The 23,349-nt window shown below is 39.4% G+C and overlaps 1 protein-coding gene across 2 annotated transcripts; it reads left to right on the top strand.

The window, feature by feature from the left end:
• The first annotated feature begins 4,034 nt into the window (after window positions 1-4,034).
• Window positions 4,035-22,898, top strand: rspry1 (ring finger and SPRY domain containing 1). Of its 2 annotated transcripts, XM_057836435.1 has the most exons (15): window positions 4,035-4,208; window positions 4,734-5,333; window positions 10,056-10,108; window positions 10,409-10,521; window positions 15,041-15,167; window positions 15,239-15,297; window positions 15,480-15,546; window positions 15,632-15,763; window positions 15,858-15,973; window positions 17,865-18,008; window positions 18,091-18,202; window positions 18,307-18,409; window positions 20,288-20,440; window positions 20,661-20,765; window positions 20,881-22,898. In XM_057836435.1, exons 2-15 carry the CDS (start codon window positions 4,960-4,962, stop codon window positions 20,975-20,977), a joined length of 1,755 nt encoding a protein of 584 aa, XP_057692418.1. In that variant the 5' UTR covers window positions 4,035-4,208; window positions 4,734-4,959; the 3' UTR covers window positions 20,978-22,898. The 2 variants fall into 2 exon arrangements, with proteins under 2 accessions (XP_057692418.1, XP_057692420.1); XM_057836437.1 differs by having other exon boundaries at window positions 4,035-5,333.
• Window positions 22,899-23,349: the final 451 nt, after the last annotated feature.

The following is a 23,349-nucleotide window of genomic DNA, read 5'->3' as shown; positions in this document are numbered from 1 at the left end:
GCAGTAATCGGGTTACACCCTGAATTGGTTGCCAGCCAATCACAGACAGGGCACACGGAGACAACCATTCCTGCACACAAATACCAAGGGACAATTTGGAGATTTTTGGGTTGTGGGAGGAAACTGGAGTACCTGCAGAAAACCCATGCAGGCACGGGAAGAACATGCAAACTCTACACAGGAAAACCCAGGATTTAACCCTTGATCTCAGAACTGTGTGGCGGGTGGGCTAACCACTTATTCACTGTGCTGCTGCCAATGAAATACTTTAAAAAACATTGCAAAAAAACAACTCTTATTGGGGGCTGTAACCAGATTCTATTTCTATTTAAATTCATATATTATAAAAGTAAATTGTTATTATTCATAGAAAATAATGAAAACATTTTAAAAAATCAAAATATATCATTAAAATTACCAAATAAAATACAAATATGCAGGGGCTGGACAAAATAATGGAAACACCTAACATTCTGGCATCATAATTATTTAAGGGCATGAGGAACTTTCTAATAAAGTATCTCGTATGGCCAGCACAATCCCCAGACCTCAACATTATTGAGCATTTATGGTCAGTTTTACAGATTCAATTAAGACGTCAATTTCCACTGCCATCGTCTCTAAATAAATTAGAGCATGGTGTCCAGAGTCCGGCCCGGGGGCCAAATGCGGCCCGTGGTCAAATTTCATCCGGCCCCCAGCCTCTGTCATAAAATCAATAACGTCTGGGCCGCACACAGACTTAATAAATTGGTCAGCAGTACTGCTACCAGCATATGAAGTAGCTTACACACTAAATGCTGCTCATTTACCCACTATAAGGCAGCAGCACTCTAAGCAACATTACCCCATGTGACCCTTTAGTCCCAATTTTCTGAAATGGCGACAATCAACAACAAAAAAGTTGACTGCAATGGCCGACGCTTCAAGGATAGGTGGAAATTGGACTATTTCTTCAATAAATACGCTACAACTGTGTCTGCCTCATTTGCAAAGAGACAGTCGCTGTTTTTAACGCGTTCAATATGAGGCGATATTACCAAACAAGACACGCTAACATGTACGATAAGATTACAGGGAAGATACTTAGCCAGAAATTGAAGCAACTTGAAGCTAGTTTAATTTCACAGCAGCAGTATTTCGCAAGAGCCCGAGAGTTGAAAGAGAACGCCACAAAGGCTAGTTGCAAGAATGGTGAAATTATTGATTTAAAAAAATAATGAAGCAAATGTGACACACAGAATGGCTTGCTAAAATTTGCTTAAATATATTGTTCTACGTAAAGGACGTCAGCCCCCACATTTTCCCCACACCAAATCTGGCCCCTTTTGCAAAAAGTTTGGACACCCCTGAGTTAGAGGGTATTCTAACTCAAAAAAGGCTTAAAATTCCTTTGGAAACACTTCACAAGTTGTATGGCTTAATACACTACTGGCCAAAAGTATTGGCACACATGCAATTCTGTCAGATAATGCTCAATTTCCCCCAGAAAATGATTGCAATTACAAATGCTTTGGTAGTAATATCTTCATTTATTTTGCTTGCAATGAAAAAACACACAAGAGAATGAAAAGAAAAAATTAAACATTATTATTTTACACAAAACTCCAAAAATGAGCCGGACAAAAGTATTGGCACCCCTAGCCTAGTACTTGGTAGCACAACCTTTAGACAAAATAACTGCGAACAACTGCTTCCGGTATTAATCAATGAGTTTCTTACAATGCTCTGCTGGAATTTTAGACCATTCTTCTCTGGCCGGGAACAGGGAACCTCTGCCATGTTTGACTGTGGGTACCGTGTTCTTTCCTTTGAAGGCCTCGTTTTTCCCCCCCTGTAAACTATGTTGATCCTTTCCCAAAAAGCCCTACTTTTGTCTCGTCTGACCAGAGATCATTCTTCCAAAAGGTGACACTGTTGTACCCTCGGACTGCAGGACAGCTTTAACTTGTTTGGATGTTAGTCGAGTTTCTTTATCCACCAGCCGCACAATCTTTCGTTGATATCTCTCGTCAATTTTTCCTCTCCGCCCAACTCTAGGGAGATTAGCCACAGTGCCATGGGCTCTATATTTATTGATGACACTACGCACGATAGAAACAGGAACATTCAGGCCTTTGGAGATGGACTTGTAGCCTTGAGATTGCCCATGCTTCCTCACAATTTTGCTTCTCAAGTCTTCAGAAACCTCTTTGGTCTGTTTTCTTTTCTCCATGCTTAATGTGGTACACACAAGGACACAAGACAGAGGTTGAATCAACTTTAATCCATTTTAACTGGCTGCAAGTGTGATTTAGTTATTGCCACTTATTGCAGGTAAGTAACAGGTGCTGTTAATTACACGAATTAGAGAAGCATCACATGATTTTTCAAAGGGTGCCAATACTTTTGTCCGGCCCATTTTTGGAGTTTTGTGTAAAATAATGATTTAATTCTTTTTCCCATTCTCTTTTATGTTTTTTCATTGCAAGCAAAATAAATGAAGATATTACTACCAACACATTTGTAATTGCAATAATTTTCTGGGAGAAATTAGGTATTATCTGACAGAATTGCAGGGGTGCCAATATTTTTGGCCAGCAGTGTACCTCATATAACTGAGGCTGTAATTGCTGCAAAAGGCGGACCTAGACCATGTTTAATTAGTTTTTGTTAATTTTTTAAGGCGTTTCCATTATTTTGTTCAACCGCTGTAATAATCATCGAGACCTGGCGTCCACAAATGTCGAAATGACATTTTGATACATGTAGGCCACACTTATTTTTTGTAGCCTCCTATATGACTCAATGTATCCACTAATGAGGACGCCAGATCTTTATGAGGTAAAAACCCCTTGATACTTTTGTCGCGAATTAGTGACATTCCACATCAAAGCGGTCTTACTGCTTTTTTACCATAGATGCTTGTTAACATTATTTGCCTACATAAATTTCATGTACTTTATCATTATTATTTTGGATTTTAAAAAATATAATTAATATATAATATAATTATTCATTTATTATATTTGCTAGGGATGCAGCTATCGATTATTTTAGTAGTTGCTTAATCGATGAACTAGTTAGTTCGAATAATCGAGTAATCGGATAAGGAACACGAAAAATTAAAATACCTGAGCTGAGCCTCAAACGGTATAAAAAAAAAAAAAGAAGGATCTAGTTCGAATAATCGAGTAATCGGATAAGGAACACGAAAAATTAATATACCTGAGCTGAGCCTCAAACGGTATTAAAAAAAAAAAGGATCTATGTACAACAAAAGAACAATTGGCTAACTTACATAGCAAAAGTCCGCCAGCTTAAATGCTATAGAATGCTAACGTTTTTTTTTTTTTTTTTTTTTTTTACAGTGCTCTTAACAAAATATTGAAACACATATTCCCACAAAAACGGCTAAATATATCTAAAATTGAAATTACGAATGCATTAAAAAACATTAGCTTAAACAAAAACTTAGCTTATGTTGGTCTTAACAGGGCGCAGTTGGATTCAGCCAAGTGAAATGAGGTAGACCAGAGGGCAGTGTATCCACCCTAATCAATAAAACTAAACACAAACACTTTCAAAATAAACCATTACAAAGCCACTTTAATTAATTAATTTAATTAGTTAAACGAATACTCGAAGCAATACAAGTTAATTTGAATATTTCTTTCTAATCGAATACTCGAGTTAATCGATTAATCGTTACAGCACTAATATTTACCGTATATTAGTTATTTCAATGCACGTTCTTAACGTGATTTTGAATTACTTGAAAGCAAATACACAAGTGAAAGATTTTTAAATCCGAGTTTCTTTTTTTTTTTTTTTTTCAATTTTGGTGTCAAGAGCTTAAATTTTTAAATTAAAAAAATAGTTACCTGCCTGATAAAGGGTTAATTTTAAAATACATTAGAGGCTGTGTTATATAATCGCTGATCTTTACTGCAAGAAAAAAGTAATAAATTTATTTTTCCCCAAGGTGTTTTTTAATTATTATTTTTATTCATTTTTGTATTTATTTTTAAATTACTACTCGTCTTCGGCATCCCCCACTGGTGGGCCACGGTTCTGCTCGTTTTGCTTTCTGGTGACGCTACGGAACTGTAAAGCTCGGCGGCTATCTTGCATTTTCCGATAAGAACGACACATTTAGCCAGTTGACATATGAATGATGTCATTTTTTGTCATCGGTAAATTTGTGTGACACGATACTGTCTTGTCAGGTAAGTGTCCTCTAGTTTTTGGTCGGCTATACAGGCAGTACGACTAGTTGATTCCAACTTGTTCCGTTTGACAGTCACGGTTAGCCTTGACCCACCGAAGCTAGAAACCCATCTCGGCCACTTTCTAGCATGGGTTTATTTGAGTGCTGCAGTATTTTCAAGCGAATGAGACGTCAGTGTGGACGTGTATGTAATTAAACTCGTAAGCGACATTGATCGATACGAATTTGAAGCATCGTGGTTTGATTTAGAGCTGCCATGGTGTTGCTTGGTGGGAGGCTAGCAAGCTAAAAGGCTAACTGCGAGGGGTGTTGTTCTGTCAGGAACATTACTAGCGTTTTAGTCTTTCACCTTGTTCTGTCTGCTTTACTTAATGGGACTTATTTGAATCGAATTCGTTTGATTACTCTAACATTGGATTTCACTGTAGCTTTTTACCTAATTGTTCTAAATTGAATAAAACTGATTCGGATTATATTTTAAAAGGACCTGTTTTTTTATTTTTTTTTTTTTTTTAACCCTTAGCTTTCCAAAGTTTGTGAGACCTGGACAACCTCTGGATCTAAACCTTGTGATGCTTATGATGTTCAATGACTTTATCACATCACCTGACCCCTCTTGGTCTTCTAACACAGTTAGTTGTTTTTGAATTTATTCTCAAATCCATGCTTGGAATCGCTATGGTTATCCGCGGCGATCCAACCTTGCCCTTTGGGACGAGAACCCCCCATTGCCGAGCTCTTCAAATGATATGATAGTAGCTGCCTGGATCGCTTACTGTGCCTGCAGGAGGCTTGTGCGGGTTGTGCTTTTGCTTTCCTTTCCTTCCCTGCGGGAGACCCTAGCCGGTTCCGGAAACATGGGTAACAGCTGTGTGTGCCGGGATGACAGCGACACAGAGGACCACCACCACAGAACGTCGAGAGCATCCAGAGGACAGGCCAGACAGCCGGACCACGGTACGGGCACGACTGTAGACGCGCGAGAGTCTCGTAGCGGTCGCCCGAGGGACCCGGTTCGACCACCGCGGAGAGGACGCGGCCCTCATGAGCCACGACGAAAGAAGCAGAATGTGGATGGCCTTGTGCTGGACACATTGGCTGTCATCAGGACGCTTGTTGACAAGTAAGAGAAACCTTTTCCTACTGCTTCCATTAACAATATCTAATACAACACATAGTAACTTTCTTTTCTAAATTAACATAGGTCTTTCTTTACCCATTTATTAAAAAAATCTGTGATATCAAACTTTTTTATTCCACTAGAGATTTATGTAGATGCATTAAAAACACCCAATACATGAAATTGTACCTTAAAACATTTGTTGCATTTGAACCTTTAAAAAAAAAAAAATGTAGACGTGAAGTGGGATCCACTCTGGTAATGCCTCTGATCCTGATCTTATGCCCCAAGATTGCCACTCAAATTTAAAAATATTGGTACTTGTAGTATTTCAGTCTAGGGATGTCCCGATCCAGGTTTTTGCACTTCCGATCTGATCCCGATATTGTTTTGCACTTCCGATCCGATACCGATACTGGCCGATACCGACCTATCTGAGCATGTGTTATAGTTTAAAGTTATTTAGCCTCCTTACTTAGTTGTCACACTCATGTTGAAAAAGGATTTAGTACTGTTGATAACAACTAGCCAGCTGAATTAGGTGAGTTTGAATAACACACAACGGTTGGTAACAAGAAACTGACCTGTTTATTCAGTGACAAACACAAAACATTATAAATAACAAACAGAAATGGCATAGTCAGTCAGCAAAACGTGCAAATAATATTGTAAACTGTCTTAAAAAAGCAAAACACACCAACAATCTTAGTGGAAAATCCCACGAATCCCCCAAGCTATTAGATGCTTTTAATGTTTCGTGCATTAGTTACAAAAATTGTATAAAAAGCCTCTCAGGTTTAAATAAACGACTATTTCAGTATCAAGTTAACATTTTAAAACAGTAAATAAAATACTCAAGTCCCCATTCTTTATCAGAAGCTTTAAAGTACATTCAGTTCATTTAATTTTGCGAATCAACTGTTAAAGTTGTTAAAATTGCTCCCGTTATTCCATAATTTCCCTTCTGTCTACTTTCGACATGTGAAAGTTTTAAAACTGTTTTGAAGATAGATTCAAGTCAAGATTTTGCCGATTTAGGAGTATTTTAGATAAAAAGTTAATTAGGTTTGCTTGGAAGGTTCACAACAGCCCACTAGGGAAGTCTTCTGCTTTAAGATGGCGGCGGTTTACTAACGCATCTGGTTTTCAGTACTTCAATGTTGCTAATGCAGTCGAGTCTGTTGTGTCGCATCTGGTTCTATATACATATGATATCTATTCTCTCCAGTAAAACGACTTTGACGTAGTTTGTAGCGGCTGTCAGCATCAGTCAGGTATTCTTGTTTTTTTTATTCAGCGGCATGAGTTGAGCTAAAGCCGTGAGTTGAGCATTGGCATTACCCGGGTCAAAGACAAGTTATGTTTACTTTCGGGACGCAATGCGGTCAGTTTCTCATTGCGTCCCAACTACCGCGCTGTGTATTTTACTTGACATACAGTGGGGAGAACATTTGATACACTGCCAATGGGTTTTCCCATTGTCAGTGTATCAAATACTTGTTCTCCCCACTGTATTTCAATAATGGAATTTGGATGTTTGTGAATCATTCTCGAATCTTCCACGGCCGAATCGCGTGTTGGATGGTGCGTCTTTACTCACGTGAGATAATGGCTTGTCATCCAGAATTAATTCTTCGGCAATGACTCTTGTTATTCCCTGGGCTTTGGGACTGTCGAGTGCCAGTTTGTCACGAATAGCAAAAGTTTCTGCCAGTGTTAGTTGCGTAGGGCCTTTCTTTTTGTCTTCGGTTTTCTTAACATACTCCTCATATTGTTTGTGGTGGTATTTCGCTAAATGCTTGATTAGGTTGGTTGTATTAAAACTTCTTACAGCTTTACCACTACGCTTGACTTTATTGTGGCATATGTTGCTCTCTGCCTCTTCGTCTTTGTCGTCCTTTAAGGTGAAAATTTTGATCCCACACAGCTGACATTTTTACCGATAAAGTCTCTCGGTAAATTGGGAGACGGTAATGTAAATGTAGTGTGTTGAAGGTGTGCCGTAAAATGCGGACCGGATTTTAGGGAAACCGAAGCAAAAACTGGAATGGATTATGTAAATTGGTGCACTGGAAAACCCGGACCGGATTTTCAAAAAAAAAAAACTGGATCAGAAGTCTGGATCGGAATTTTTCCCGTGTTCCGATCCGATACCGATGCGCATTTTTTTGCCCATATCGGCATCCGATCCAAATATCGGATCGGGACATCTCTATTTCAGTCATTTGATGCAGTATTGCAGGCCAACTTTAAAGCTCGTGATGAAGAGCAGCACAATCACCATAAAGCAAAAGGTCGACTGTCCTTAACTACTGACAATATAATATCCACCATTTTGTTAATTAGTAATTGATGTGTATCTCACTATTTGTGGCATGTGTGCAATGAAATAGGTGTCACAACAGAGACCACATACTGGTTGTGCAATTCATTAATCATGCTATATGGCCACTAGTATTTAGGTCTATGCTCTGAATTTTATGAGAATATTTTTTGTTCCACCCTGACAAGGATGTTGCGCACTAGCCATCAAGAAGTTATTGAACAATCTTAATTAAGGAAGGTGATCTTTAGGCATCTATTTACAAAATGTGTGCCAAGCCATCAAAGTTGACTCTGCTGTTTGATATTCCAAATGTGTGAATGTGCTGGACATGATCTTTACCCTAGGTCCTATGTTTTTTTGTTGTTGTTTTTTTTGTAGACCGCTGATGTAGAAAGTCAATATTTTCCTGTCTGCAGAACACTGTCCAAGTCTCACTGAAATAGTAGATGTGTAGATTAGAGGTGTGATGAAATATCGAAATGGTGATATTTCGTGATACTTTGTATCCCAAAAGGTTATCGATCTGCTCCTGTCAAGAATCGAGATATCGTTTTAAAAAGGTGTCAATTTAAAAAAAAAAAAAAAAAAAAAAAAAAAGGCTGCCGTTGACGGTGCTCGACGCCCAATCCATTTAGACTGGTAACGTTCGTTCATTCAAAACCAGAGCATTCACAGTCATTTGGTCCGATTTTCGGTTTACAGGTCATTTCCTGTTCAGTTTAAGTCACTGCCTATTCATTTGGGTGATTCCCAGGTCACTTCCTGTTCTGTAACGCAAAATAAGCAGCAAGTGACCCATAAAATACCCCAAAATCAACAGGAAGTAACTGAAAATCCACATGTAAATGACCTTAAGTGGCCCAAAATTACTCATTGTTTGGCATTGGCTGCCACTGACAGCCATACACGTTCAATCCATTCGAAGTGGGAGGGATGGCAGCGAATGAACGAATGTTCATTCGCTGCCACCCACCCAGTTCGAATGGATTGGACGTCTTCATGTGATAAACTCATTCCAATTCACAGCAGAAGCTAGTTTTTCTGTTTATTAGTTTTTTTGTAGAGTATCCTAGAATGATTTCCTAGCCAATGTATCGAAAATCGTTGTATCGCTATATCGTCAGATCGTCGTTATCGTGAGCTTTGTATCGCAAATCGTATCGTATCGTGAGGTACCAAAAGGATCCGACTCCTAGTGGAGATTGCTTTGTATACTGCTATTTTGTTGTGAAGCAGCTGCAGCGAGATCATGTCTAAGGTTCTAAAGTTCATGCCACAGGTCTAAATGCACAATTCCGATTTTTTTGTCATATTTGTTTTTTTGGCGTGCCCGTTCAGACTGCCTTTGTCCGTTTAGCATGTTCAAGTATCACACGTGCACTAATTCACAGTCTGAGATGCGTTGAGCAAACTGACCCGCATGCGCAGGAGCATCAAAACAAGTGACTAAGCATATGGACAGTTTGCCCCGACTCCCAGTCGTGTAAGCAATCTTGAAATATTGCTCATTTGGATCAGAGAGAAAACCGAGCATTCTCAGGATTATCCTCAACCTATTATATTTTTTTTAGGCCTGTTGTCAAGCCCGCCCCTTCTCCAAAAGCCGCGTTCAAGCTAGGCGCTAATGCTAATGCACAGCTGCACTGCTACCGTAGCGCTCTGTCTCTCTCGTTCTTTGCTGACGTAATTGCTGCATGAATTCCAATTTGGGGGACTTGACAGTTCAGACCGCAGCCACATTCTGGAAAAATGTGGCCCAGATTGGATTTTGACCACATACGAAAGTGACCTAGATCGGATTTGAAATGGTCCACTTTTACGCGACTTTTCCCATTCACCGTCAAGTTAATGCCTCACTCTAATCGGAAAAAACACGAGAAAATCGGATTCGTGCATTAAGACCTGCGGTATGAACCTAGCCTAAGTCAATTATACCAGGGTTTTAGTAATACTATCTGATGGGGTATTATGGGGGTTTCAGTGTCATCAAAATTAAAATTTCCATCAGAAAATAAGAACAGTTACAGAACCATGATATTTATGACTTCTTGATGCAAAGTTCAACAAATAGACATTGTGGACTTCATTTTTTGATTCAAGACTCTGCAAGTTAGCTTCTGCTCACTCATCAAACCCATCTGTGTGTTTTTTTTTTTTTTTTTTTTTTTTTTTTTTTTAGAGCTTTTTTAATCTGCATTTCTCTAACATTTTCCCGTTGTCTATCAATGTCATGAGAATTTTGGTTTTCCTATGTGTTCAATGACACTAAAATTTCTAGTTTAAAAAGTGTGCACCAGCTCTAATCCTTCAGTTTATACACCACTTCTGTTACTCATTACATGCTGTTACTGTATGTTGCTTCCACAGTATTTGAACAACAATTTCTTTGTTTCTAACAGTGATCAAGAACCACCTTACTCAATGATCACTTTACACGAGATGGCTGAGACAGGTAAGAAATATGCTTTTTGGATATTGTTCACATTCATGTCTCGCATAACCTTTGGCTTATAATCAAGCACAAACAAAACTAAGAAATCTTTAAAACAAAGCGCTGCTCAATTGAGATGTCACCAACATGCTGTGTTTAAGTAGTGGCCTCTGTTGTAATAGATGCAAATGCCCGATTTATTCAGAAATGTTTGCGTTAATATTCTAGTTATAGTTTTTGTTTAATCCTAATGAATGACACAGTAATTGCAGAGGTATCTCAGATAAATTTCAAATTAATCATGTCTGTTTTCTCCGTTAGATGATGGCTGGCTGGAAGTTGTCCAGTCTTTGATTCGAGTGATACCATTAGATGACCCGCTTGGCCCTGCAGTAATCACCCTACTGTTGGATGAATGTCCCCTGCCCACTAAGGTTAGAAACGTGTTGTGCATTTACTATTAGTAGCTTTCCCCCTCCTCTTTTTATTACTAATCCATTGTTGTTATGTTTCCAGTCTTATTGTATTGATGGTTCCTGTATTTATGGACCTAAATGTTTCACTGGGGAAATCATGTAAGATGGATAGACATTTCCCCCCCCAAACTGAACTTAATTGTGCAGTTTATGAGAAATGTATAACAAGCTTTTCTTATTGACGGCGATGGACGTCCAATCCATTTGGCTTTGCCGCCAATGGCAGCCAATAGGTCAATCCTATTTACCTAATTACTAGAACAATTTAACTGCAGTATATCTATCATTTGTTTCAAAAAGATTTTTATATTCGTTCTCCACTTATAGATATTTCAAGCCTTTATTTGTTTCAATATTGATGATAATTACAGAAAGACACAAAATGAATATTTCACCAAATATTGACATTTTGTGTAACCAGCAAAAAAAAAGTTCTTAAACAAATGGTAAATGGTAAATGGTGTTATACTTATATAGCGCTTTTCCACCTTTCAAGGCGCTCAAAGCGCTTTACACTATCTCGCCATCCACCTACTGGTGACGCAGCACCAGAATTGTTGGTCTTAAAAGTGTACTATCTGGCAGGCATTGAGGGTGATAGACATCTAATCCTTTTGAATTTGGAGGGCAGGCAGTGAGTGAGTTAAAATATAATACCCTTCTGTATTTTGTTGGACCACCGTTTGCATTAATCACAGCATCAAGGTGGCGTGGTATGGAAGTGATCATTCTTTAGCACACGTCAGGTATAATTGTAGTCCAAGTTGACCTGCAAATTGTTGGCATTTTGGAGTCTGTCCCTCACGTTCTTTCCCTTAACAATACAGTGGTACCTCTACATACGAATTTAATTCGTTCCAGGACCTTGTTTGTAAGTCGAAATGGTCGTATGTCGAGCAGGATTTTCCCATAGGAATACATTATAATTCCATTAATTCGTTCCAAAGCCTAAAAACATACACTAAATTCTTAATAAATACTGCTGGCACTGTTACAAATGGCAATTAAACATAGAAAAACAAATAAGTTATAAATAAATAATTCAGAATAATATAATAATAAGAAGAATAATTAATAATTATTCCTGTAAATAATGTAACGAATCGGATTCTAATATGGCGGACACTTTTTACTGTCCCTGAACGCACCGCGAAGGTGACGTCTCAGTGAGATAGGTCGGTGCGGTAGAGATAATACTTTCGTTTTCTTGAGAGCGGTCAACTGCTTAAGACAATGGGCGTTTTGTGTTGGATAAGTTCTTAAATAAATGATAAAAACGTGACGAAGCTGGCGATTTCCTTGGCAATGTTACCACAATAATAATTGTCACCTTAACTTATAAATAGTGGCGAACGGTGGTCTGAAGAGGACCATGGAGCTGTATTGTTGAGCCAGTTCAGGGACGCGCACCCCAAGCTCATATTTTTCTATAACTTGCATCTTCATTTCAAAGGTAAGCATCACTTTTTTCCTTGTTTCTCCAACTGTATCAACTTTTTTTGAAAACTGTGTTGATTTCTCACACAAGAAAATCCACCGTGCGTTCGTTTGCAGTGCTGTCATGTCGTCGTATTTCGAGCAACTCGTCGGATGTAGAAACAAATGGCGGCTCAAATTTTACGTCGGATGTCGAAAAGATCGTGTGTCGAAGTGATCGTATGTAGAGGTACCACTGTACCTCCAAAATTTTCAATATATATTATTCTGTGTGAAGGATCCTTTTTTTTTTTTTTTTTTTTGAGGTCATTTGAAATATTTCACTCGAAATACTGAACTCTTGTTTTTATGCCATTATATTGAAATTGCAACACACTTAAAGTATTTGACTTTTTGTGTTGTGAGCTGATAACATGCAAGTTTAACCTTTTGAAACATTACAGAAATAAATTGACTTTCCCTCCTGATTCATTTATTTTGGCACATACCTGCAGTTTCAGGACAGTGTTGGACACAGTCCAACAAAAGTAGCAGATCTAAGAAAGGGATCAAGAAGATTGAGATTGCTCCTGGCATCATCACTTTATCCTGTCAAAAGAGCTGCCTACGGGTGTGATTCTGTTTATCTAACTCTATTAGTGACACCGTGCATCCAAAGATTTAATGTGCTTTATTTAACTGCTAGTATCTGTTCTCTTTTCAGCTCTAAAGGCAATACTATGTGTGCGTCCCGTATTTTCATCGTAATGATTTTTTCCTGTACGGGACAGCATATGAATTTCCCGCTCTCAAATGAAAAGTTAACTGTGTCTGTGGACGTTGGACTCCCTGTATGTGTGATGCTCGTAGACGGGATGAAATCATCATGATGAAGATATGGGAAGCCCTCATGGATGTATTAAATCCACTGGTGTCCCGGCAGCCAAATCCTTTTTTGGCATTGCATAATTTAGACACAAATGTTCTACCCATAGTATGGCCTGAGCACAAAACGATTACTTCAATCAAAAATACATTTTCAATAAAAAAAAAAAAATGTTGAAAATTCTATTTTTTGATTCTCCAATGTATTTTTTCATTTTTTTCCCCCCCAAGTTTTTTTTTTTTTTTTTTAACTTCTTTTTTGATCAAATTATAAAGACACAAATGAAATGACCCACCCAAATTATGGCCCAAACACGAAGCATTACGTCAATTAAAAAGTAGTTGCTTTAAACAAAGAAAAAACAGTATCAAAGAAAAAAGTGTTTTTTTGCAAAGTCACATATTCTTTTGCATTGAAATACCTTTTTTCAAACTTTTTTTTAAATGAAGTGAGGGTTTTTCTGGTAGAATATTTACATATATACAGTGCCCTACATAATTATTGGCACCCCTGGTTAAGATGCGTTTTTTAGCTTCTAATAATTTTTTTAATTCAAATAATATGGGACCTTAATGGAAACAAAGAGAAAAATCCAACCTTCAATACAAGTGCATTTATTCAGTGGGGAAAAATTCCCACATAAAGAAATAATTCTTTGACATCAAACAATCTGTGTCACAATTATTAGCACCCCTGGTGTTAATACTTTGTACAAACCCCTTTTGCCAACAAAACAAGGTCTGGGGACTGAGATTGCCATGGGAGGAGCTTGATTTTGTGTCTGGTGAACCATTTCTGTGTAGATTTGGCCATATGTTTAGGGTCATTGCCTTGCTGAAAGACCCAGTGACGACCCATCTTCAGCTTTCGGGCAGAGGGCAACAGATTTTGATTTAAAATGTCCTGGTATTTCGAAGCATTCATGATGCCCTGCACCCTAACAAGGTTCCCAGGGCCTTTTGAAGTGAAACAGCCCCACAGCATCACTGACCCACCCCATACTTCACAGTGCGTATGAGGTGCTTTTCAGCATGCGCATCTTTCGTGGCACGCCAGACCCACTTAGAGTGTTTCTTGCCAAAAAGTTCAATCTTGGTCTCATCTGAACAAAGCACACGGTCCCAGGCTTCAATTGGGACTGTCAATCTACCATTTCTGTGTAGATTTGGCCATATGTTTAGGGTCATTGTCTTGCTGAAAGACCCAGTGACGACCAATCTTCAGCTTTCGGGCGGAGGGCAACAGATTTTGATTTAAAATGTCCTGGTATTTCAAAGCATTCATGATGCCATGCACCCTAACAAGGTTCCCAGGGCCTTTGGAAGCGAAACAGCCCCACAGCATCACTGACCCACCCCCATACTTCACAGTGGGTATGGTGCGCATCTTTCGTGGCACGCCAGACCCACTTAGAGTGTTTGTTGCCAAAAAGCTCAATCTTGGTCTCATCTGACCAAAGCACACGGTCCCAGGCTTCAACTGGGACTGTGAAGCCACTGACCCAGATGGTCAGATGCTTTGGTCTCATCTGACCAAAGCACACGGTCCCAGGCTTCAACTATACTTTTTTTTTTTTGGGGGGATCAAATGATAAAAACACAAATGAAATGTCCCACCCAAAGTATGGCCCAAACACAAAACAACATTACTTCAATCAAAAATAGTTGCTTTAAAAAAAAAAAAAAAAAAAAAAAAAAAAAAAAAAAAAACGTATCAAAGAAGTGTTTTTTGCAAAGTTACCTATATTCTTTTATGTTCAAATACCTTTTTTTTCCTTAAACTGTTTTTTAAATGAAGTGAGCATTTGTTTATTTTTTTTGCTAGAATTTTTTTTTTTCCTTAAGTTACTTTTTTTTTATTGAATATTAAAAACACAAACTGACCTTGATAAATTTCCATGAGTTATCTGAATAAAGTACTGGGTAAAGCTCATGGATTTCTAGTTTACATGAAGTTTCCTCACTTGATGTGCCTTAACTAATTGGCTGCCATTTACGGCGCTACAAGCATACACAGCCAGTCCCCCCAAAATGAATGAATTTAAACATCTGTCGTTGTCAATGGCAGATAATGAGTTAATTGGAAAAACCAAAAACAAAGAAACAATTCCAATTTAGCTTTAACTTTCTTCCTAAGAGACACCATTTTTGATTAAACAAATTGCTGTGTGTTTAGGATGCTCTACAGAAACTGTCGGACATGCTGAGTCTGAATGCGACTGTGGCCCAAAAGGATGCTCTGAGTCCATCCAAACACAGGAACACCACTGCTGTCCTCGGATGTCTGGCTGAGAAACTGGCTGGTCCGTTGAGACTCTTTCGCACTCACACAATTCACGGCTGTCGTCTCATTAATTTTGTCTTATCTCTGAAGGACCAGCCAGTATTGGACTGTTGAGCCCCGGAACTCTCGAATACCTTCTTGAAAGCATGGTGAGCATAATACAGGCTATGAAATGCCTATTTAAACTCACTTTTTGAACATAAATGTTTTGTTTTGGATGCTAAATCTTGAAATTGCTTTATGCAGTTGTCTTGGAACAACACGTGACTTTATTGCTGTCTGTCAAAGCAATGTGGAAATCAGTTAACTACTTTCATGTTTTCTCCTTAAGAGCTCTGAAGCGCACCCCACTGTCATGCTGTTTGCACTGATTGCCTTGGAAAAGTTTTCTCAGACCAGTAAGTTTACTCAGTCGCTTCCGTGACTTCCTAGTGATTAGTAAAATCATCAAAACAACAATTCATTTGTGACCCACACCCACAGGTGAAAACAAGCTTACAGTATCAGCATCTAGTATAAGTCAGAGACTGGCTGTGCTGGAGTCGTGGGCAGAGCAAGCTGACTACCTAAAGAGACAGGTCGGATTTTGCTCACAGTGGAGCTTGGACAACCTGTGTGAGTAGGCCTGTGTATTCCGCAGTCTCCATTCATTTGATTTTGTGTGGGTGAGTCCCAAAAGAGGAAAAAACGCTTCTTTTTCTTCATCCAGTCCTGAAAGAAGGGCGCCAGTTTACCTACGAGAAAGTCAACCTCACCCATATCAACGCCATGCTCAACAGCAACGACGTCAGCGAGTACCTCAAGATCTCCCCCAGCGGATTAGAGGTCAGACTGGCTAAAATTAGTCAAATGTTTATAGTCATGCTAGAATACATGCTAAGGAGGATGTCTTTTTTAAATCGCGTCATCATTACACAGTCACAGTATATCTATTCATTTTACAATCTATTCACATATTTTCACATTTTTGACCAAAAATATGACAAATTTGAACCAAAAAAATCACGACAAATGTGTATCATTCATGATTCCCTTGACTCAACCATTCACATTTGAATATATTCACAAAACATACAGTAGAGCATAATTTGATATTTCTGATCGAAAACTTCGCATTAAAGTGTACCTCTGGTGGTCAGCTGAGGAAATATACAGATTGACAAAAAAGGGTCATCACCAAAAATAGAATAACTTCCCAAATTTTATTTAGATGGACACAAAACCTTAGCTACATTAAGTCAAGCATATGTAGCAGACATCTCCAAGTTTCTAGTCTGTACTGCATACAGTAAACTCTTGACTTGACTTTGTTTCACTGGCAGTCCAGGGTTAGGGGTTAGGGTTTCAATCATATCTGCGGCTGATCAGTCGGTCAGGGAAACGCTGTAGCCATGCCAATAATTCATTTGCGGTGTGGGGGGCAGCATCCTGCTGGAACCACTGGAGGACGCGAATGACCTCTCTTCGTCGACCAAGTGTTGTCCAGTACTTGCCAAGCACCTGGACATATAGCTCGGTGTTGTTCGTCACAGACCGCTTGTTGTCGTCCTCCAACCAGAATGATCCAATCATGCCATGTTTGGAGATGACGACCCAGGCAGTGCACTTCACAGAACCATCTGTAGATCATTAAATGGACAGGAAATTCACGACATTCGAACCATTCTTTGAATTGCAATTAAGCTGCATGGATAAACTTCAGCTGAAAGTATGCCTCAACTATAAATGTCTTCTTCCGAGTAGTCCATGGCATATCGAAAGTCAAATTTGATGCTCTCTTAGAACATGAATTCTTCTTGGTAAATCTAAAAAATAAAAATTGAGGATTTCAAAAGTTATTCAAGTTTAGGTGATGACAGTTTGTCGCCTTTTATTTATGGTTTATTAAGAAAATGACATCCAAATGATTTTATGTCACACTTGTGAGGTTAAAGTTAACTGATAAAGCTTGCTGAAACTTTCTTTCTGAGGTAACCCATGCGCGCAAATATATTTGCTCCTTTTTGGTCAGCAGAGGGGCAGAGAGTCATGACATGGTACAATGAAAGGCAAATCGGCTGTCCATAGAAATGACTCTAGCAGTCCTGGTTCGCACAAGATTCTTAACCATCATGGCGAAATGCAAAACATGGATGTCTCAATGACGAGCAAAAAACCCAAAACAACGACAAACGCTGCTTTTGCGTGCCTAAACCCCTTAATTCAGAACCTTTTGATAGCAGAAAATGTCACAATAACAATGATCTGGCGTATCACGACTGTTGATTTTTTTCAGCTGACCACTGAAGTTGAGCTTTAAATTCCATTGACAAATTCAAATAGCAGAATTACATCGTTGCTATTTTTTTTTTCTTGTGATTAATGCCCTCCTTTTTTAAAGTATTTCAAAAACAGTCAATTACTTTATATGTACACGTTACTGACTGAAAGGTCACCATTAAAACGTTAATTCTAATTCCACTGACACGTCCAAAAAACAGGTTTACATTTTTGCCTTTTAATTCCAGTTTCAAAATGTTCCGCATTCACATTTTTTGACAAAAAGTCGCCATCCATTCACTTGCAATTTCCTAGAAATTGGATCTACTAGTTTTTAATCATGTTAGCGTACATGCTAAGGAGAATAAAATTCACTTTCCACCACTACATTTGTTACAGATGCAATCTATGGTCGATATTTTTTAATATATATATGATATATGTTAACCCACTACAGGCCCGGTGTGATGCCTCCTCGTTTGAGAGTGTGCGTTGTACGTTCTGCGTGGATTCAGGCGTGTGGTACTATGAAGTCATAGTCATCACGTCAGGCGTGATGCAGATCGGATGGGCCACCAAGGACAGCAAGTTCCTCAACCATGTACACATTCTGTCCCTCATCTATTCAACCATTTCTCATCCCGTTTCTACAAGCATTTTTGTTGTGCCAACTTGTTTTTCAGGAGGGTTACGGGATTGGTGATGACGAATACTCGTGTGCATATGATGGCTGCAGGCAGCTCATCTGGTACAATGCTCGCAGTAAACCTCATGCTCACCCCTGCTGGAAGGAAGGTATGCTTTTAGAAATGATTGAAGATGATCCTATTAGATTTCTGTCTTACCTTTTTAGTACCTACATTCTCTGATAATTGCAACATTGATGATCTTTGTTGTAGGAGATGCAGTCGGATTCCTGCTGGACCTCAGCAAAAAGCAGATGATCTTCTATCTAAATGGACATCAGCTGCCGCCAGAGAAACAGGTCTTCTCCTCAGCCACGTAAGTTTAAACTTTTTTTTTTTTTTTTTTTGTGCTTTATTAGGGCCCAGCGTGCGGGAGCCCTATTGTAATGCAAATGGTTATTTATTATTATTTTTTTTTCATGGCAAATGAAAATGGCCAATTTGAAGGCCTGAACATGCTCGGAAAATCACTCAAATTTGCACATACACTACCATTCAAAAGTATGGGGTTGCTTTGACCCCAAACTTTTGAACCGTACTGTATCAAATAGGATTTTTTATTATGTACAATCCGGTTCAAAAGTTTGGGGTCAAAGCGACCCCAAACCTTTGAACGGTAATGTACATCCAGCTTCGCATAAATTCCGATGCGAAACGTTGCGGAAAAACACCTAAAAAAATCAATTGACCTCAAACCTGCATCAGGGGAGTCTTAAGACATGTGTTCAGGTATCTGATGAAAAATATTGAGTTTTCATTGAAGCGGCGGGGTCCAAACAGGAAAGTAAAAAGACCCTTGGCATTTTGTCTCAAATTGGCCAATAACTTCCTGATACAAGGTGCAATCTTTTTCATATCTGGCATACATGTGAGAAATTTGAGCCTGAACACGACTGCATTGAAATATTACCCATTAGGCCTGGCGCCCCCTAGTGGGAACAGGAAACGCCCTTTTTTACGAGAAAGGCTCCTCCTCAGGAAAAATATCAATTGAACTCAAACCTGCACCAGGGGAGCCATAAGACATTCAGGTATCTCATGAAAAATATAGAGTTTTCCTTGAAGCGGCGGGGTCCAAACAGGAAAGTGAAAATACCCTTGGCATTTTGTCTCAAAATGGCCAATTTGAAGCCCTGAACATGCTCGAAAACTCAAAAAAATTTGCACATACATGTAAGCTTTGCGTAAATTTTTATTATTTTGCAACGTTGTGAAAACATGTAAGAAAATGGCTTGCTCAGTGGTGTCCCCTTGAAATTTTCAAAAAGGCCTCTCTCTTTAGGTTTTTTAATATAGAGCGATGAAATTTGGTTAGTTGATACCTTATGCAAAACTGCTCCAAAAAGTCTCTTGCACCCATATTCCAAACCCAACAGGAAATCGGGTATTTTGGATCAAATGTGAAATTTTTATCGATTTACATGGTGCACATTTGAGATCTTGTCGCATAGAAAGTTAATTGGATCGTCTTCAAAATTGGTCACACTGTTCAGGAGACATATGAGAGCTTAAGTTATAGAAATGGTGAGTTTCCTTCACGGGCCTGACCTTTGCGGGGTGCCAAAGTCTGCCATTTTTTGGGCAAAACGCCAAATTCAGTAAATGAATAATAACTCCCTGCAGTGTGCAATATTTTTTCATCTCCGGCATGTATGAGAGGTATCCCAGCCTGAACACGACTGCATTGACCCGTTAGGCCTGGCGCCCCCTGCTGGGAACAGGAAACTCCATTTTTTTACTAGACAGCCTCCTCCTCCAAGGGAAAAAAAATCAATTGTCCTCAAACCTGCATCATGGGACCGTTAAGACATGTGTTCAGGTGCCTGATGAAAAATATTGAGGTTTTGTTGAAGAGGAGGGGTCCAAACAGGAAAGTGAAAAGACCGTAGTCATTTTGTCTTACCACAAATTTTGAACAGTCATAACTCGGCAGATATACAACATATCTGTGCGAACCTTCACATGCTTCACATGACCTGAAGGGTTCCCTTTAGGGGTCATTTGCATCAAACCTACAGCGCCAACTAGTGACCACAGAAATGATTTTTCAAAAAGGCCTCTCCTCTTAGGTTTTTTTCAACGTAGAGCCATTAAATTCAGGGAGTCGATACCCTGTCCAAAACTGCTCCAAAAAGTCTCTTGTTTTCAATGTTCTCTTATTGGATCATTTTTGGATCATTCTTTTATTTGTCAGGTCCGGCTTCTTTGCGGCAGCCAGTTTCATGTCATACCAGCAGTGTGAGTTTAACTTCGGTGCAAAGCCTTTCCGCCACCCGCCTTCAGTCAAGTTCAGCACCTTTAATGACTTTGCATCACTATTACCCAGTGAAAAGATCATCCTACCGAGGTAAGAAGGATGGCTAGGTTTATGTGGGCAGCATCACATTGTTATTTTACAAAGCAAGACCATATTGTATGCATGATTAACTTGAAAGGGTCTCAACACTATCATCTATAATTATTTGATTATTGCCTTATTTACTCATCCCAGAAGCGTTGCAGTTGTAATACCATGCGTCATTACAGGAAAAGTTATCCTTTTTTGTGTGCTGGTATTTTTTACCTAGACATCGGCGTCTGGCTTTACTGAAACAAGTAAGCATCCGTGACAACTGCTGCACGTTGTGCTGTGATATTATGGCAGACACAGAACTGCGACCTTGTGGACATGGGTACGCTTTGACATCTCCTTAAGTCGCACAAAACATCAAGAATCAAAATGTCAATCTGATCACTGAGCAAATGACCAGTTTTACTCAATGTTTTCTTTGGCTGTTCTTTTTCCAGGGGTATGTGTATGGATTGTGCCTTACAGTTAGAAACGTGTCCCCTGTGTCGCCAAGACATCCAAACTCGCGTCAGACTCATTGCACACGTCTCCTGACACAACTCCTGTGAGGAGAGACGGACAAGATCTAGTGCCACCTCCCCCTCTCAGCCCCTCTTGCCGATCCAGCACAGAGGACGGCACGTCAGCAATCCTACCAGTGCTGTGCGTTCAGGTCAGAGGAGGCCTTGGTGGAGGGGTAATGATTGGAAGGAGAGGAGATGAGCCAATCAGAAGTCAATCACAGCGGAATTCCCGTGAGCTTTCACACATATAGCTACACTTCCTTCCTCTCGTGTTCCTTTGAGCAGAAGCGAGACAAGAATCCTCCTGACCTGCACATACTCGAAGCGAGGGAGGCAAAGCAATTTGATTACAACAAACATCTTGTTTGCAAAACCCAGTTCGCAGACCTCTGAACACAAAGATTCCACCTCTTTAGAGGCCACCTTGTTGGGATCTCAAAGAGCAGGGTAGTAGTAATCAATGCTGTTGTAAGTACAGTGTTAACCCTAAGGTACAGACAAATGTGAGATAGGTTTCACTTATCACTGGGTGTAAATCTGCAATTTATTGTGTTCTCAAGGTAGCATTGTTCTTGTCTTTGCTCCATGTTGTACCATAATCCTTCATTTCGTGTCAATTCCTGTGTTGATCCAATACAAATTTGGTCACTGTCTGAAAACCAATTTGGTTTACAAATAAAAATGTTTAATATTCAGTCTTACCAGAGAAATTATTGAAGCATCTGCCAATAAGCAAACTTCAATCAGGTACTGTAATGATTTTGAACCATTTCTGCTTGCTAGTGCTTTATTTAAAGTCTTCCTGTCCTTTGCGTGCAGTGTTGTATGTAAGGACTACAACAACAAAAAAAGACTAATAACCCATTTGTTCCCAAAAACAAATCACTCACAGCCATTGACGGTGACAGATGTCAAGCCACTTTGACTGGAGGCCCTGCAGTGATCATTCACCCAATCAAAATGGCTTGGACATCCATCGCCGTCAATGGCAGTCAATTGAAACAATGGTAAGAAGGTTGGTGGATGGATGGTGTTATATTAGTTAAGTGGTTTCATTTGTCAAGAAGTTGTGGCATCTGTTTACCTATATTTATTTTTAAGCATTTTGCTACAAATCACAGCACTCTTATTCAAAGTCTGCTTGTTTACGAAACTTCCCCAAATCTGCTGTATCATCCTACAAACATTCAAGACAGTTTCAGACTTACCTTTTGGATATGATTTTTGACCCAGTTACTGCCCACCTTTACTTGAAGGGTCTCTGGCTTGACTTGGTTTTCCAAGATAATTCTATTTGTGAGGCAATGACGTGCGTTCAATTGTTTAAGAAAGCAACGCAGAATGTACCCACCATATGCATGAACTAGGTCTGCAAATTTAAGTAAACTAGGAGGATTTCTGGAGATGACTTGAATTGCTCAATGAGACAAGTGTCTACTTATTTTTTGGCTGATTTGGAGCACCTTAAAAGAGAAGCTGAGAGAAAAGTAATGAATTGTGTGGTTGAAGACAAGGTTCAGGGGAAAAAAATTGTGAAATAATGTTAAATGAAAACTTACTGAGGAATTTCCCCCCAGATTTCCCAAAGATGTGATTTATCAACACATTGTTGTATCCTGGATTGTGTTATTTGGAATAAATGTATGTTCATGTGACAATGAGGTATTTTAGATCATTTGTTACTCTGAATTAGATGTAAATATAACATTCTGTTTATATTCTTGAAAACATGAATCAAAAGTATTTAAGAACGAAAATTGCGAAGTTCCTAGACCTTTGATAATGGAGAAAATGTTTACAAAAATGATGTGGGCGGAGTCATTTTGTGATGTCAGTTATACCCATGTTGACCCGAGCACAGGTGCAAGTGATAATGGCTATTAATTACCTAAGGAAGAAGGTTGGGGAAACTCATTTGATTGTCTAGAATTCTACTGGCATTGATAAATGTCTGCCCGCATGTCGAGTGAAGGAATTTGGACCTCCCGGCCCAGAAGCGCACGGGGAGGCCGGCAACAGAACGGAAATGTGCTCCGCCACCCGACCCCTCCGAGCGGAGCCAGGCCAGGAGGAAGCCAAACTCCGCGCGTTCCTGTGTTAACCCTTTGTTCTGACTCCAAGCTCCAAAAAGTCTAAAGAAGGCTCACCGGAAAACAGGTTGACAATTTAATGATTCACAGAGGTCTAAAGAACAAGGCAAAAACAGACGACGGAGGTACAGAGGCTGGATCCAGGGTCGTGTCACAACGGTTACATAGGAAATGTTTCCGAGGAGCGACAAATTGTTATCAGTGTTCAGTCTTTTTAACGTCTTTGCTGACGCGGGTCTTGTCGAAGGCGTTTCTGGGCGTTGCTTTGGGGCCGCCCCCGCTGTGGCCGGCCCTGGGCGGTTTAGGTTCGTGC

The sequence above is a fragment of the Corythoichthys intestinalis genome, chromosome 5 (assembly GCF_030265065.1).
Source record: "Corythoichthys intestinalis isolate RoL2023-P3 chromosome 5, ASM3026506v1, whole genome shotgun sequence".
In the NCBI taxonomy this organism is placed as follows: Eukaryota; Metazoa; Chordata; class Actinopteri; order Syngnathiformes; family Syngnathidae; genus Corythoichthys; species Corythoichthys intestinalis.
This window is presented reverse-complemented; position numbering and strand designations above follow the sequence as displayed.

Coding starts and splice junctions, on each gene's coding strand:
- rspry1 (XM_057836435.1), top strand. CDS start 4,960: ATGATAGTAGCTGCCTGGATCGCTTACTGTGCCTGCAGGAGGCTTGTG. Junction 15,974..17,864: donor TCTCCCCCAGCGGATTAGAG/GTCAGACTGGCT, acceptor AACCCACTACAG/GCCCGGTGTGATGCCTCCTC. Junction 20,441..20,660: donor GAAAAGATCATCCTACCGAG/GTAAGAAGGATG, acceptor TTTTTTACCTAG/ACATCGGCGTCTGGCTTTAC.